This window comes from Acinonyx jubatus, chromosome D2 (genome assembly GCF_027475565.1).
Source record: "Acinonyx jubatus isolate Ajub_Pintada_27869175 chromosome D2, VMU_Ajub_asm_v1.0, whole genome shotgun sequence".
Lineage (NCBI taxonomy): Eukaryota > Metazoa > Chordata > Mammalia > Carnivora > Felidae > Acinonyx > Acinonyx jubatus.
Genome location: NC_069393.1, coordinates 70119179 through 70136643, shown reverse-complemented (window position 1 = coordinate 70136643; position 17465 = coordinate 70119179). Strand labels below are relative to the sequence as shown.

Here is a 17465-nt window from a genome sequence, read left to right as displayed (position 1 = left end):
TGACGACAGAAATGCAAAAGATTTATTGACTTTAATAGCATGTATGTTTGTGTGTGTAGATATATCTACACATATTTAGTATGCTTTAGTACACTTAATATACAAGAGGTAAACATCTACATTCTCTAACAACTTTTTCTACTTGCACCAATGGCCTACTGCACCATTTAATAATCTGTGTTGCCAGGAGTTCTTTGTTTCAACTCCGCTCTTCCTATCAAAACAATATCTTATAAAGCATGGTTGAAATGTATACTTTGAACCATATGCCATGAGAATTTCAGGTTTATCCTTCTCTTACGTATCAATCAGGTATATGGCATTTGCTTCTGTTTTCTATTTACTAAGTTCTAAGAGTCATACTAAACACTTAACCTGAATGACCCAATTGAGACTTCACAAGTCTACGAAGCAGACACTATTAATATCCCCACTTTACAAATGAGGCAACTGGAGCTCAGAGAAGTTAATTAACTTGCCTAAGGTTAATAGTTGGTGAAAAGCAGTAGAACTTGGAAGAGCTACAACATCAGAGCCCATGTTCCCTACCATGAGCATGACTTAATATTTCAAATAATAATTGGGAATCTTTAACCATAGATTAAATTCAACAAACCTACTATGTGCCAGACACTGGAGAGAAGTGAGGAGGCGTGGTTCTTTCTAGGAGGCTCTTTGGTTAGGGGAGAACTATTAGTGGTTTCAAAAGGAACAAAGCACAATAGCTGTTGTTAGCATAGACGCCTCTACCGATTACCCGGCACCCAAGAAAATGCTACTCTTCTACAAAAATTCAGATTCATTCCCTTTAGATACAGTATTTGATGGCTATTGCTAATCATCTTGTCCTCCAATTCCCTAGCCCTCAACTACCTAATAAGTCACTGAATAAGGTCAATTTTCCTTTAAACTGTCCCTTTGAACATAGATTAGCTGATGATACTCTAGTTTGGAGTTTTTTGTCTCAGTCCTGAATCCGTGCACCCAATTCCATTCAAACTGGGCTGTCTGCTTCCTGTTTCAACCTCTTCAGCTCTTGCCACACATCACTACCAGAGTAATCTCCTTAAAATCACCCATGTAAACCAGTCCCTCCTCTGGAGCTTTACTCATTTCTGGCTTCCAAGGTTCCAAATGACCTAATGCCAGTCTGCCTTTCCGACCACATCTTAATGCAACTGTTCTTCTCCACCCGGACCTTCTCTTTCCTGACTGAATAGGCCTGGTACACTGCCCTCTTGGCTGGAACTACTCCCCCCTCCTTTTTTAATGCTTTGAATATTATCTACTGTTCAAGGCCCTCCTCCTCGATGCACCTATCGTCATCACTAGATAGGTGATCTCCCTCCTCTGTTCTCATTTGGAGATCAACAGATGTTTGCAAGACTAATCATTGCTCCACAAAACATCAGTAGCACTTTCTGGCAAATACCAATACTCATGGGTATCAGTATTGGACCATACTCCTCTTTTTATATGTAGGAAGTAAGTGAACTAAGTGAGTGAAAACCTCTTAAAGGCTTGGACTATATCTTCAAGACTTCTTTTGTATGTTATATATGGTTTTCCCATGCAAAAGTAGTCATGAATATTTGACAATTGACATATTTAAATTGTATAAAATAAAATCACCTATTCGTCACCTTTAGGTTCATATGGTCAATTCTGTGAACCAAAAGATTATTAATGACTTAAGATACCTGGTCTCTAAGTTCTGTTCTGACTAATGCATTAATTTGGAGTTGAGAAAAGTTACTTTTCTAAGCTCTAATTTTCTCACCTATACTGGAAGAATCAAAAGTCATATGATTTCAAAGCACCTTAAACACATGAATGCTAATTTATGAAATGCTCTGCCATGAGTCAATGGATCAACATATTTTCTAAGGATATAAAATTAACTACAACATTAGAGTTTTGCAACTCAGGTAAGCTCATCAAAGCAGGTAAGAGGAAAACAGCTGAAATTGTAATAAATTCTTGAAGGCCAAGAATGACAATTTAGGAATTTGGAGAGTTCCAGACAGAAAGGAAGTCTCTTTCTAGTTCTTTTCCATGGGTCTCCACTTGGTGCATGTAAGAAAGATTGAGGGCAGGGCAGGAGTCCTGAGAGAGACCCTGTGGGTAGCACACAGGCACAAAACCCACCCACTACATGAACCCTTCCCTTATAAGAAGAAAAACCATAAACCTTGAGGGGAGAAAAAAGAGGCCCAACCAAAGATCCATTGCCTTTGGTAGAAGGGCAGAAGCAAAAGCTGCCTGCCACTGCAGGAAGGGTAAAAAATGAGCTTGGCTCAGGATCCTGCACTGATACAAAGTGGAGATCTGTTACTACTGGGAAAGGGCAGAATTGCTAAACAACAACAACACACACACAAACAAAAACAAAAACCAAGAACCAAAACCCCCAAAAAACCCACTCCTGAAGTCCAAGAGCACAAGACTGAGGCTGGAGTGAGAGAACCAAGAACTCCTTGAAGCCCACCGAGTAACCAGCAACAGCAGTTCACCCCTGGGAGAGGTGAAAAAGCATAGGTCACACTCCTTCTGTGGCATAGGTATGAAGGACTTGTTGAAATGTGAGCGTGCAGGGAAAAACTGAGAAAAATCATCCCACAGTTCACAACTCCACTAAACACAGTGGCAGCAGCTTACTCACTTCTATAGCAATTAGAAGTCTGGTACATTAATGGTAAGAATAACAACAAACCCAAACCTATTTCAACCATTGATTAGACTGCCCTAATGTCACACGCTAATGGCTGGATAGAGGATGTGTGCCCATTTCCAGATGTAAATACTATTTACCTCAGTCCACTTTATACACAGTACTTGGCATCGAATCAAGAACTATGAAACACACACACAAGAAAAGAAAAAGACTTTGACGAAACAATCAGCAGAACTAGACTAAGGTATGACCCAGATGGTAGCACTATCAGGCAAAGACTTTAAAATAACTGTAATATGTTAATGGACTCAGTGGAAAAGGTAGACAACGTGTATGAACAGAAAGGGAATTTCGGTAGAGAGATAAAAACCAGAAAAAAAGGAACTGAATCAAAATGTTAGAATTAAAAACACGCTATCAGAGATGAATTTAATAGGTGTATCTATACACTGGACTGAGGAAAGAATCAGTGAACTTCAAGACAGGTCACTAGAAGTTACCCAAACTGAAATCTAAATTAAAAAAAAAAAAAAAAAAAAAAAACAACAGAGCATCCAATAGTGGCATGCCAATCTTACTTAAATGGTTGAATGTAATAATAGTTTGAGTCCCAGGAGAAAAAAGAGAGCATGGAGTAGAATAAATATCTGAAAAGAAAATGGCTGAGAATTTTCCAAAACTGACGAAAGAAAACAAACTAAAATGCAAGAAATTCAGAAGCCCCCAAAAGGGCAAATACAAAGAAAAATACACCTAGATACATCAGGGTCAAACTGCTAAAAATAAAAAATAAAACCTTATAGACAACAGAGAAACTAGACAATTCAGAAGATCATTAAATGACACCATTTAAGTGCTGAATGAAAAAAATGTTAACCAACCCAGATTTATATACCCAGCAAAAATCTTTCAAAAATGAAGATGAAATAAACATTTTGCAGACAAAAGCTGAGAGAATTCATTGCTCTTAGACCTGTGCTAAAAATATATTAAAGGAATTTACTCAGGAGGAAGGAGTATGATAGCAGAAAGAAATTTGGTTCTGCATAAGAAAAATGAAGAACACCAGGACATAGATAAATATACTTTTTTTTTTTTTTTTACAATTTTTAATCTTAAAGATAACTGTCAGACTAAAGCAGTGGTCAGCAAGCTACAGTATGAGGGTAAATATATCTTATTGGAACATAATTCATTTATGTGTATTGTCTGTGGCTGCTTTCGCGCTAGTGGCAAAGGTGAATAGCTGCAAGAGAGAGAAACCATATGCCTGCAAACTCTAAAATATTTACAATTGACTTTTACAGAAAAGGTTTGCTGAACCATGGTCTAAAGAGAGAAAGTAAAAACAAAGAACAACAAAAGCCCAACATATTATAGGGTTTCTATGTTAAAGTAAGATATATGAAAACAGCACAAAAGACTGGAGACAAGAAATGGAAATATACTATTATAAGGTGTCTACATGATAGATGAGGTGGTACAATGAAGGGAATTTGTGATAAGTTGAAGACGTGTATCATAAATCCTACGTCAAACACTAAGACATCTTTTAAAAGAGGCAGAAGTAGCAAGCCAAGATTGAGATAGAATGAGTAAGATATAATGGAATACTAAAAAAAAATACCCAAAGCTGAAAGCTAATAAGTGCCCGTCATTCAGTACAATGAATAAAGGGCGGTATAGTCACACAATGGAATACTAAACAATAAGGAGAATAAATAGCCTACAACCATAGGCAACCAGATGGCAGAATCTCACAAATGTAATTTTGAGCAAAAGAAGCCAGACATCAGGTAAGAATGCAAACTGGTGCAGCCACTCTGGAAAATAGTGTGGAGGGTCCTCAAAAAATTAAAAATAGAACTACCCTACAACCCACCAATTGCACTACTAGGTATTTATCCAAAGGATACAGGTGTACTGTTTTGAAGGGGCACAAGCACCCCGATGTTTATAGCAGTGCTATCAACAATAGCCAAAGTATGGAAAGAGCCCAAATGTCCATCAATGGATGAATGGATAAAGAAGATGTGGTATCTATATACAATGGAGTATTACTTGGCAAGCAAAAAGAATGAAATCTTGCCATTTGCAACAACATGGATGGAACTAGAGTGTATTATGCTAAGCAAAATAAGTCAGAGAAAGACAAATACATGACTTCACTCATATGAGGAATTTAAGATACAAAACAGATGAACGTAAGGGAAGGGAAGCAACAATAATACAAAAACGGAGGGGGACAAAACAGAAGAGACTCTTACATCTAGAGAACAAACAGAGGGTTTCTGGAGGGGTTGTGGGAGGGGGGATGGGCTAAAATGGGTAAAGGGCATTACGGAATCTACTCCTGAAATCATTGTGGCACAATATGCTAACTTGGAAGTAAATTAAAAAACACATATAAAAAGCCAGACATCAGAGTATATATTGCATGCTTCTGTATATATAAAGCACAAAAGAACATTAATAATTTATAATGTTAGAAGTGATTACCCTTGGTGGTAGGTTGGGGGTCAGTGGCTAGTGACTGGAAGAGAACTTCAGGCGGCTTCTGGTGGGCTAGTAATGTTCAGTTTCTTGATTTGGTCGCCGGTTACACGTGTGTTTGCCTCGTGAAAATTCATCAGGCTATACATTTATGATATGCGCTATTTTCTGTATATTTTCAGCGAAAGTAAAAATACTATTTAAGCTGTATTTAAATATATATATTTAAACTAAAATCTGATGAAAGAACAAGACAGCACACAAGAGGGATTTTGAAAAAAAAGATATTCTAGAAATTTTCTAAAAATACAATGATCCTTAAAATGAATATATTGTTAAGCAGTAAACTGAAATAGCAGAAGGGATTCATTACGTGCAAAAGATTCAAGGAAATTCCCCATGCTACAGCACAGAGGGCAGAGAGAGAAAATATGAAAGAGTAATTAGACACATAAAACAAAATGAGAAGATGGGACGTAAATCTAATACAACTGGATGGAAGAGATGCACTATTCAAAGTGACAAAAGAAGAGAATTTAATGAACAACACAAATTCAGGTTATGAGTTTCTGAACAGAAGAAATACACATTTATTTTGTACTCAGAAGCCTACTATTTTAGAGATGGAAAAGTTCTTAGAGATGGACTGGTCCGCCCCCTTTGTTTCAAAGATAAGAAAACTGGGGCCCTGAAAGATTGATTTGCCTGGATCAAAAAGCTGATTAATAGTGGAGACAGAAACTATCTTAATGTTACATTTTAAGAGTCATGGGTAAGAAGAACAAAATAGTAAATTCTGACTTCAACTTTCCTGCTGGTATCACCATGTATAATAGCAATCTGAAATATTCCTGTTCATCAAGAGAATTGAACTCAAGTTGAAAATATGAGGCATTATTGATTCAAATGCCATGTAGTAAGTGTTTAACAAATGATACTTAATGATTAGGCCAGGCTAGGGCTGCCCACACATACTGTAAGGAAATAGTGTCGGGACAAGTCTTCTAAAGATTTGACTACAAGGCCATCATAATGATTTCAATACATAAGCTATCTATTATATTCTCTCTTTAAATTCTTTTCAACATTTTAGAGTGCCTTCTCAATGACATTTTCTCTATTATATACATAATGACAGAAGGTAAATTACTTTCTTCCTTTGAAATAGAACTCACAGTCTAAATGAACCTCTAAGTGCCCATTTTAAGGCTGACACAAATTTCAAACTGGTCAGAGAAGTATAAAATGCACCGAAGACCTGATATATAAAGCACTATTTTTTTTTTTTTTTTTTACAAAATTAATCATTTCTGATGATGGATCAGTAGCTTGTATTAATTCAAGTATTTAAGAGGAAAAGATCTAGTCAGCATAAGAAAATGTGAGCTTAGCCCTTATTCAAATTTTATGATTTTGAATTAGAAAATCTGTATTATTTTAATGCTCATAAATTTCAAAATCATATATAAAATAATCCTATGACCACCTGTGATGACTTTTAAGACGAAAATATTTTTCAGAAATACAAAAAAATCTGAAGTGTAGAAAGTAATTTGGTATGTTCCAGGTTGAAACATTTTCAGGAAGAAGTTCTTACAAGTAAAACAACTTTACCATGTCATTAAATTTAGGCCTAGAACTACATAATGAAAAAAACAGAACAATCAGTACTTAAATTCATTTTCTCCTGAGAGTCTAGTATTTATCGATGAGTTTGGAACTTTTCAGAGCATTTTGATCAGTTTCGGCTGTGTATGAGTTAAGAATACTTTAAAGTTAAAATAATTTTAACTATTCATATATTCATATATTCATAAATCTGACCACTATAAGAGGGGAACAGTTATTAACATTCGTAAATCTAGTAAGCAAAAATGAAAAATGAAATGAAAATTAAAAAGACAACAGGCCACGAAAATACTTGCTACCAAGTATTTACTGCAGAAATAACTCATACAAATGTATAAAGAAGCCATTAAGACATTTACTTATATAAATGAACAAAGTATACAAAAAAGTCACACAAAAGCAAATTAAGAGCAGTTTTGAACTCTTATACTTACTACCTTAGCAACAACATATAAAACATCCACCCAAAGCTGTAAACTTTTAATGAACGGAGATACTTAAATGGTGCCAGTGTAAAATGTTATAACTCTTTGGGAAGCAATAAGGCAAACATACGAAGAGCCATAAAAGTGTTCTTACTCTGCCAATAATCCCACTCCCAGGAATTGATCCTAGTAAAACTGAAAATAACTTCAGAGTTCAAGAATTACGATAATGGTTTAAGTAAACTGAATATGAAGTGATAGGATTAAAATAATAATTATCAAAAGTAAATACAAAGCATCTCAGAACATGAAATGAAAAAATAGTCGATTAGAAAATATAGGTGTCTTAAGACTGTAATTATGTAAACCAAAAAAGGGAAAATGGTAATACAAAATTAAAGTTCTGAAGTCCCTGCGTCAGGATGGTGAGGATTGTGGGTAATTTTTCTATTTGGCAAAATTTTCTTCAATGTTTTCAATATTAAGAAAAAGATATATAATCTCTACTCTTCTCCACCAGTAAACTTCTACATGGCAATTTTTAAGTTGAGAAATAGAGGAGAAATGCCCCAACTGTTTCCTAAAACCTAAATTTTCCTCTATTTGGACCTTAACTGGCAAAGCCTGACGACCTATCACCTGGGCCACCCCAGCAGACAGAGGCGGACTCCACTTCTGAGTGGGACAAACTGCGGGGCACAAGATAAGTAAAGTTGTAAACTTACAAATTTGTGTGTTTGGTATTTTATGTTAATGCATTGAGATAGCAAACTCTTTTCCTTACAGTTTTGTGTGTCAGAATTACTTTTAATATTTTCATTTAAGATACCTTGCCAATGTGATAAAACGCTCCATATATAAAAAGCTATATATGCTTTATAAATTTTCGTACTGAATTTACATTCAGTTAACTACAAATAAAATCCCATGACTTTACAGTTTTAAAATTTTTGGAGATTGCAAACAGGCAACTACTTTTAAAAGAGAGGCAATCCATAAAAATCTAGAAACATCTGATTTATGAAGTTTTAAACTATTCTTCCTTTAGAAACTATATTTATCTGAATAAACGAAGCAGAATTTGGACATTTCTAAAGACTGGCCACATAATATATTGCTTTCCCATAATAAAAATATGAAGGACTCGTTATATGTGAAACGTACCATTTTGTGACTACATTTTCAAAATTATGTTAAAAAAGGGTTAGGGAACTTTCAGTAAGCTATTTGAATGAAAATGTTGGAGAATAGCTTTTAAAATATTTAGAGCAGAAGGGATTAGCTAGACATGTATGGCAGCTATCTCGACGTCTATAAATATAATTTGAAAGAGCAAACTAAAGAAAAAAAAACAGTATCACCGGGATTAATGCCCTGTAGAGGTATAAATAAATACTAAAAAATAGACAAAAGAAATTTTAAACTGAAGACACATTCCTTGGCTTACTTTTTAAAAAATTATGCTACTCAGTAACTTGGTACAGGGCGGTTGATTGTATGGATGAAATCATCAGGAAAAGATCACGTAGCTGCCAAATGTAAGCCACGGGGCTGTCCTTTGCGCTCATGGTAGACGTGAATTTAACTAACTATTTAGTCTTCTTACATTCTGTTAGTGGTAGCAGCAACAATTTGGTTTATTTACAAGTATTTATTATAAAAGTTTATTCGTTTCCAAGAGCTAAACAAACATAGCTATTACCAGGTTAAGTACAAGTCTTGTCAAATAAATGTTAACAACTGTAAACTCCAAAATGTAAGTTAAATAATGGTCTTTTCAAACATAAGAACTTCAATATAATAGAGCCACTAGGAAGCCAAAATAAAGTCAAAGTCAAAGTTACATTCAGTCTTGTGACACCAAAGAAACATATAGCTTGTATTTCTTTTTCTTTGATTAGAAAAAGACTCTGAAGAAAGATCAAAATCAGAAGGTTGATTTTTCCTGAATCCAACTGAACAACATAACAACATCCTAAAACAACATTTCACAGTGAGGCAAAGAACTGAGTAAGTCACTGCAAAGCTATTTATAATGTAGAGCAGATAAATTGTACACCACGGAAACTGTCAATGATGGACATTTTTCTTCATGCGAAAAAAAAATCATGCGGGAAGAAAAAAAGAAACAGTTGTTCATCTCTTGCATGTAGCTTGCCATTGTGTACACAGGACTCAGATGCCAACCAAGAAATGACGGCAACCCCAAGCCAATCTTAAGAGGCCTTAATTATATCCTCTTCTCCCTTTGTCTCATTTAGGGTTATATATTCACAGCTCAAAACTTGTTCGCTAGACTCCGCAGGTTTTGACTTTTTAAGCGCCAGCTCTGCCGGGAGAAGAGACGAGCAATGTTCCAGAGACTGGGCGATGTCCTCAATTGTCCACTTGTCTTCAGGAAGGGCATGCTCTTCTAGTGTAAACGGCCCCTGCTTGGTTCGGGTCAGCTCTAGGACGTTGGCACAGGAAGACAGTTCTACGGCAACAAAAGGCGAAAAGAAAGTCCACAGGGTCAACGATTCAGTAGTCCACAGTCATCACAGTTTTTCAAATGACGGAACACCTCGGATTCCAACCTCTCAAAAGCACCCCAAATGTAAAACCGTAATAAGCTAATCTAAGAACCAAGAGCCTTGACAAACGACGAAGTAGCAAAATGGTATTTAGTAACTCACCTTATAAACTGCTTCAAAGGCCACAAGGAACTTACACAGACTTTTCTTACTTAACCGTGAAGCAAGCCCAGGAGGGAACTACTAATCTCATCTGCAGATCAGGTAACCTGACCTGTCCGGTGCCACAACCGCCAGGAAACGGCAGGGCCAGGACTGCAACTTTCTAGCTGTTTGTAGGACTATGCCTTCCAGCTTCTAAAGAAAACGTTACTTGCGTCAATGGAAGTAACTTGTAGACGGATCCATCTTTTTCTCTTATCCCATTGGAGTTAGAATCTTTCATCCTCGCAATTATGTTGGCTCTTGCCTTCATTATCCCCATCTTCATTTTCTGCTCCTCTCTCTCTCTTTGTCTCCTGTTGTTACAAGCATCTCACTGCAGCTGCTGATGCCGATAATTGTATGCCATAAACCTACAATGCTTTTGAAGCTGAAGGCAGCGAGGGTACAGTTCCCTAAGGCCGGCACTCAGAGATAGGAAAAATAGAAAATTCCCTCTTCCCATCAAAAGCGAGTATTACTCTCTAAATGATAATTCATAATTCATCTTTATGCTTACCTTTGCCAATGTCACTGACCAAGCTTCTGATATAAAAACCTCCTCCACATTCAACATCTGGAATGTTAACAGTGACATGGTAAATTGCTAACCTCCCATGAAATCCACTTTACATAGAAATGATGCCCCTAAACAAATGTAAAAATGCACTATGCAAACAATCGAGTGATAAAATATTTATGTGCTAAAACATAAATTATTCATCCAATAGCATATGTGTTTGTGAGATTGAAAAGTCAGAGTGTGGAGAGAGCAAACAGCAGAAACTCATGAACACATTTTTAAAAAACTGGCAAGTCACACCACGTAATTCCTTTAGCCTTGTTCCTTTAATAGGTTTTAAATAGTGAGGAGTCTCAGCTTTGATATTATGAGCTGGACGCTTAAAATAACATTTCCAGATTTTTACACCTTTTCCATTTTGTCGGTTTTAAATAGGTGGGACATCTCAGCTTCGCTATCAGAAACTGTAGATTTTTAAGATATTGTCAGATGGGTACACTAAAAAAATACAACAAAAACCCCGTATCAGGGATGGTAATTATGTTGGGGAAAATATACTACATGGAGAGCTCAGTCTATGTAAATGTTCTCTTGGAAATATTCCTGAAGAAGTCATAAAATAACTAAAATTACACAATGTTCCAGAGTGACTGCATATGTAAACATCTTCACAGTAGATTATGTGCTTATTGGTTAAGAGCAGGGCTCCGGATTATTTTCATTCGTCCACAAGACATCCTGAATTTCCACACAAAGAACTACATTCCTGGTGCTTATAGTCTTATCCTACAAAGAAAGCCACTTAAGGGAATTAATCAAAACTCACTACCTGGGGATTTTCTTTTTTCTTCCCCATCGGCTCAAGGTTGGGGACCACAGCTGAGATTAAAAAACGAGCACGAGGATCAAAGTAGGTATATAATCACTCTTGCACTATATTTGACGTTGGTGAAAAGACAACTCTTCTGGCCTATTACAAAATAAGTGAACATAATAACTATTTACAACTAAAATGCAATCAGAAAAATTCAAGCTTCTCCTCCTTTCATAGATAATATCTGCCGTGCCGACCCAGCTGCTTTGTTTTCAAGGAATGAGGTATTTTTTAGTATGTTTTTCTCATTATTTGTCAAATATTTTAGAATCAGGAAGCTAAAGAAGTGACTTCATTTTTTCAACTGTACAAAAACCACATTCTATAGGAACTTAATACACCTTAAATAGTATGTCAAAGCAATAGAATATAGGGAAAAAAAAGTTTTGGGAAATTATTTCTCAAGGGAATCCTAGTTAGTAGTCACTGTGAAATTAAGAGCAGGTTCAGTTTAAGGAAGCCTGAGAATTCAGAAGAACCACAGCTTTCAATTCTTCACAGCTCATAGATGTTCGTGGCTTCAGCTACTACTTTCTGCAACTAAGAGATCATCAAATTCCCGAACAATAGAGACAAACAATATGAATTGTAGATACTTTCAAATTGATAACCTGAATTAAAATGTACCCCATGTGTAATCAAACACTTGTGCCTTACCCATTGTCTCCATATTGTCAAGATCTTTAGCAGTAACTTGCAGGTAACAAAGAAGGGGGAGAAATAATGACTCTATCCTTAGAATTTCTTGTCCAAAAACTAAAAATGCTTTGTTTTAAAGGACAAATTAAATTTTAAGGCTGAATGTAAACTACCAGGCACTAGCCAAAATGGGGGAACAACCATCCATAATAGAGTAAAAACACAAGATATAAAATTTTGAAAGTGTATATCCCTTATCTACTCTTTGCCATTAGAGATCGAAAGTATGTTTATTTCCAACTTTATAATATAATAGGTATATTACAGTGTAGAGATATTTATATTATTATATATAAGATAATAAGAAAAGCATTTAGAAAAGCATTTCTGAACTTCCATGTAGCTATCAGTATGTTCGTCAAATGTGTTTTCAAAAAGGTATTAACAAATCCTAACCTTACCTAAATTCAAGTTTAAAAAAATCTCCAATATCCTAGGGATCCATTAAACTACACGAAAGCAGCTGAATGCAAGATAAAAGTACATGTAACTAACTACACATGATTTCAAGTCTTTCCACCTTACCTAATGTGAAAAATGGTGGCTGGAATTTCTGAAGGGAGAGACTGTACACCGTAACTGGCCTGGCAGGTTTCGCTTCTACTATTTCACCTCTCTTCATCAAGGTTGAAAGTCTCTGTCCGTCTTTCTTTAATGCAGAATAGCTTGCAAGATGAGGGAGAGAGACAAGGCGTGAAGGAGAGAGAAAAGGTTAAGAAAGAATGAGAGAGCATAACTCCAGATTACAGCATGGAAAGAAAGGATGACGAGCGGCACTTAAATGGAAAATCTCTCTAACAGGCGGACTTCTTTTTTCCTTCCAATCTGTTCCGTGATGGTGCCAGGGATGGAATTCCTAAATATCTTTGAAGCGAAAGCTTAATCTGGTACCCAATGAGCAATATTGTCAATTTTACCCTTCCACCTTCTCTGTGGAGGTGGTCTATACAAATGTTTGTTCATTGGTCCGGGTTCTGGGTCAAGGACACTGTGACAAGGCCTCTGGTCACAATGGTCTCAACTATGTTTCCTTGAAACAATTTCCATTACAATAATATTCATTTTCACATACGAGTTGTCAAAACATTTCAAAATGCAAAGAAGCAGATAATCTACTTAACAGATCTTAGCTTTGTGTGATAAAATTTTATTAGACTACGAAATCCTTGGAACAGTCCCGGGAAGAAATTTCTAAAACTGCTCTTAAAATAAATTAAACATACTTATATTTTATTTATAACAATAATGATCAAAAATAACATTTATCCATATCCTAAAAAATTTTTAAAACTTTCACTTGAAGCAAAATTATGAAGACCCATTTCCCTGTTAGATATTTCAGCGGTCTTGAAAAAAATCAAGATTTTAAAATAAAAAGTACTAAATGCTAAAAGAACTGTCAGTAACTTTGCCTGACACATAACGATACAGCCATTTTTTAAAATAAAAAGCAATTTGCTTGAAATAGTAATGTGCACAAAAAATATGGTTAAGTGGTAAATCAATATTCTCATACTTTCAATAAACTGTAACTTTCATCTGTCTCATTTGTTGCTGAGAATTGTGAAGCGTAAGACTCTGGGCCCACAGGAAATGGTCCTGATGCCTGAACAAAAGTAGCCACTGGACTACAAATCACAGCTCTGACAGCAGCACTGGACAGGACCGGCCCCTCGCAGCAGTTCGGGGAAAACTGACCTCGCTGCGCTCCAGACCTGCCCTGAGGCGTGTGGGTGCAAATCACAGAAGCCCATCAGCACTGGAACGGCATGGATGTCAAGCCGTGGCAGCATCCAGGGCCAGAGGAGACGGCATCGCGCCGCCCCACAGAGTGCCGGAAGCTCTGCAAGCTGCCTAAGTCAGGCCCACCCCTACTGGAGCAGACGCTGTGTCGGATCGAAACGCGCTTCACCATACACAGAAGGAAGCCGTTTTGTTTGTTTGTTTGTTTTCTCATTAAAGCGATGTTAAACACTGAAAAATAAAAATTAGACATTTCTTCAAATTCAGTAAGTGAACTTACAGGGGAGGTACCTGCATTATATTCCCAGTAAATTTCTGCAGAATGCCTTCAATATCTTCTTGTGTTATTTTATCTGCCAAAAAATGAAAAAGGTAACAAACAACTACAGATTATGTGCTATTTTCACAGCATTGAACGCTCTGAAATTTCAATTAATTTTTTAAAAAATTTTTTTAATGTTTATTTTTGAGAGAGAGAGAGAGAGAGAGACAGAGCACGAGCAGGGAAGGGGCAGAGAGAGGGGGACACACAGAATCTGAAGCAGGCTCCAGGCTCTGAGCTGTCAGCACAGAGCCCGACACAGCTCAAACCCACAAGCTATGAGCTTATAAACTGAGCCGAAGTCAGGTGCTTAACTGAGCCACTCAGGAGCCCCTCAATTAAAAATTTTCTATCAACACATATATGTAGGCCAAATTCTACCTTGTTGAGATGAATAAAATACACATTAATGAGATAAGAGGGGGAGAAAGTCTTATACTGTCTAATATTAAGGCTAAATTTCCTTTGCTTCAATTTTTTCTCCAATAAATGACTCCATCATCTTATATGCATTTAGCTGGTGCTTACTACAGCCTTTAGAAAAGCTGAGAAAAATGGTGCATTAGCTATAGAAAAGGTACCACAGCATTAAAAAATGAGGGGATCGGAAAACAAGTAGAAAAATTCATATAAGTTTTTTTTTTAAATAACTGAAGTATAATTGGCATACAATGCTAATATTAGCTTCAGGTGTGCAATGCAGCGATCTGACATATACATTACGCAGTGCTCACCACGGCAAGTGGTAATGAGCAAAATAGGTGAAGGGTATTAAGAAATACAAGCTTCCAGTTATGAAATAAGTAAATTATGGGAATGAAATGTACAGCATAGAGAATATAGTCAATAATACTGTGCTAACTTCGTATCATGACAGATGGTAAGCATTGTTGTGCACCTGAAACTAACACTGAATGTCAACTAAAAAATCAATTTAAAAGTTTAATTTAAAAAATTAAAAAAAAAAATGCTTAAGTTATCTAAGTTTCTCCAGGCATCAAATACTATAAATAATGTACACAGTATTGAAGATTATTTTTTTCAAGATTAAAAAAAAAATTTTTTTTAATGTTTATTTTTGAGAGAGAGAGAGACAGAGACAGCATGAGTGGGGGAGGGGCAGAGAGAGAGAGGGAGAACACAGAAGCGGAAACAGGCTTCAGGCTCTGCGCTGTCAGCACAGAGCCCGAAGCGGGGCTCGAACCCAAGAACTGCAAGATCATGACCTGAGCTGAAGTCGGATGCTTAACGGACTGAGTCACCCAGGTGCCCCCAGCATTGAAGATTATTAAGTAGCAACCACATCAAAAACTTTACCTGCTAGTTCTACGGTGGCATAAAACTGACACACTTACATTCAGTTCTGTCCCCAAGAAAACTTGTATTTGTCTCCTTCCCTCCTTTCACTGTTTTTGGAATTTCTCTGTTCTTTTTCATCAAACACTCTTAGGAGTCTGATTTTTGCCTCAAAATAAGCCAGTGCGAAAAGACAATATACACAGCAAGGATACCATGATTATTAAGCATTTTTTAACAATGATTTTAGAAAATCTGAATGAAGACATACAAGTTTTAGGTATGTTACTTAATCATGTTTCCAGCCTTTAATACTCTTTCACACAAAGTATCAACTGTATTAACTATAAAACATTATTACTATAATATTAAAGTATAGTTCTATAATTTTAACAAATGAAAACTATAACACATTGAAACTCAGTATTTGGGATTTTCGTATTTATAGATGACTGTATATTTCATATTCAATAATTATAGAAATAGTCTATAACTTGTTTAGGTCACAGTCAATGGAAAGAAATTACAGTGCTTCTTTTTCACTTTGTAGGACGTTTATTTCAACTTTTTATTCTAATACATAGTTACATTTGATTTTACGAAATAACATTAAGCAAAACCTAATTAATGTGCCTTGAATTATCACTGTATCACCGGAAAAAAAATTAAACAACAGCATGGAATACTGTGTCCAGATTTCAATATCAACACAGCGAGACAGTCTTAACCTCGGTGTGACCTTGAGTCTCAAGTTAAACAAAAGACCAGAATCTACTAGACTCACACAGAGAAGAGCCACAGAACTCAAAAGAATTTCTCCAACACCTAACAGTCCAAAAAGACAGTTCTCAGATGGATATTCTGTTCATACGGTTTTTCAAACAGATGTAGCTCAAGATAGGATAAGGATTTTTCCATGAGAAATTTTTGCTCTACCGCAACATTAAAACAATTACTGGTGCCACCTTAGTGATGCAACGCTTTCAAATCTAGGCGGCCAATGCTACCACCAAGCACGGCTGCTGAAGAAATGTCACTGCTGATACCACTGCAGAGCAATTGCAACGTACTGTTAAGTTCATGGCTTAGCCACACATCTTCAAAATAAGACTAAATGAAACTGAAACGGCTCTCTACGTCTGCTAGGCTGGCCTCTTTCCTAACATTCCTCTGAATGTATACTCCTTTTCCTGCTTCAGTTGTTGTCTTTTACTCATACTCCCCAACACAAGATGACAAGACGTATTCTTTGTCATTACTTCTGCCAGGGTCTCTTTCTCTGACTTAACATCTCAGGCATTTTAGGTTTGTGCTGTTCATTCTGCAATTAACCATACACAATTTGTAAATGTTACCTACTATACATAGGCAGGTATTTTGTCACCAATTAAATTCCAAGGCCCTTAAAGGCAAAGGCAGCTTTTCTTCTTATATAAGGTACACAATTACAGTGGCACTCAAGACATTCTTGCTGAATCAGCTGAGGAATAATAGAATCTCCAGGTCAAAAGGACATTTAAAAGTCACCAGGCCAATGATTCTTCTGAAGTTTGAATCACCAGACAGAAGGTCTATGCAGCAAGTTGTTTTACAATAAAGGTGAATATACTATTTTAGAATAAAATAAGTATTTTTTTATCATATGATTATTATGTTCACTACGTGAGTATGTAGTGAAGCATGCTGGCTATCTCTAAATCTTGCCATTAGTCCAATCCAAATAATAATTATTAAGAATAAAGACTCTACCTCCAAAGGATTTAAAAAGAAATGGAGAATAAAATCTCTAAAGCAATTATATCCAATAACTATCCAAGAAATACATTTGGTAAAAGAAGATGGGTATGATAAAAGTGTCCTAGGACGTGGGTAATTATTCTTTGTTTAGAATCATCAATGTGCCAGCAGTATTCATTTGAAATTAATATATTTTTTTTAATGTTTATTTTTGAGAGAGATACAGAGCATGAGCAGGAGAGGGGCAGAGAGAGAGAGAGGGAGACACTGAATCCGAAGCAGGCACCAGGCTCTGAGCTGTCAGTACAGAGCCTGAAGCAGGGCTCAAACTCACAA

At 36.2% G+C, this 17465-nt stretch overlaps 1 protein-coding gene across 1 annotated transcript in view; it reads right to left on the bottom strand.

The window, feature by feature from the left end:
* Window positions 1-7085: 7085 nt before the first annotated feature.
* TRUB1 (TruB pseudouridine synthase family member 1) overlaps window positions 7086-17465 on the bottom strand; it is a 37622-nt gene continuing 27242 nt past the window's right edge. The window contains exons 5-8 of the mRNA XM_027063191.2: window positions 14055-14127; window positions 12557-12696; window positions 10456-10512; window positions 7086-9697 (exon numbers count right to left, since the gene is read on the bottom strand). Coding sequence (XP_026918992.2) covers window positions 9438-9697; window positions 10456-10512; window positions 12557-12696; window positions 14055-14127 — 530 coding nt within the window. The 3' untranslated portion in view covers window positions 7086-9437. The remainder of the gene's footprint in view (window positions 9698-10455; window positions 10513-12556; window positions 12697-14054; window positions 14128-17465) is intronic.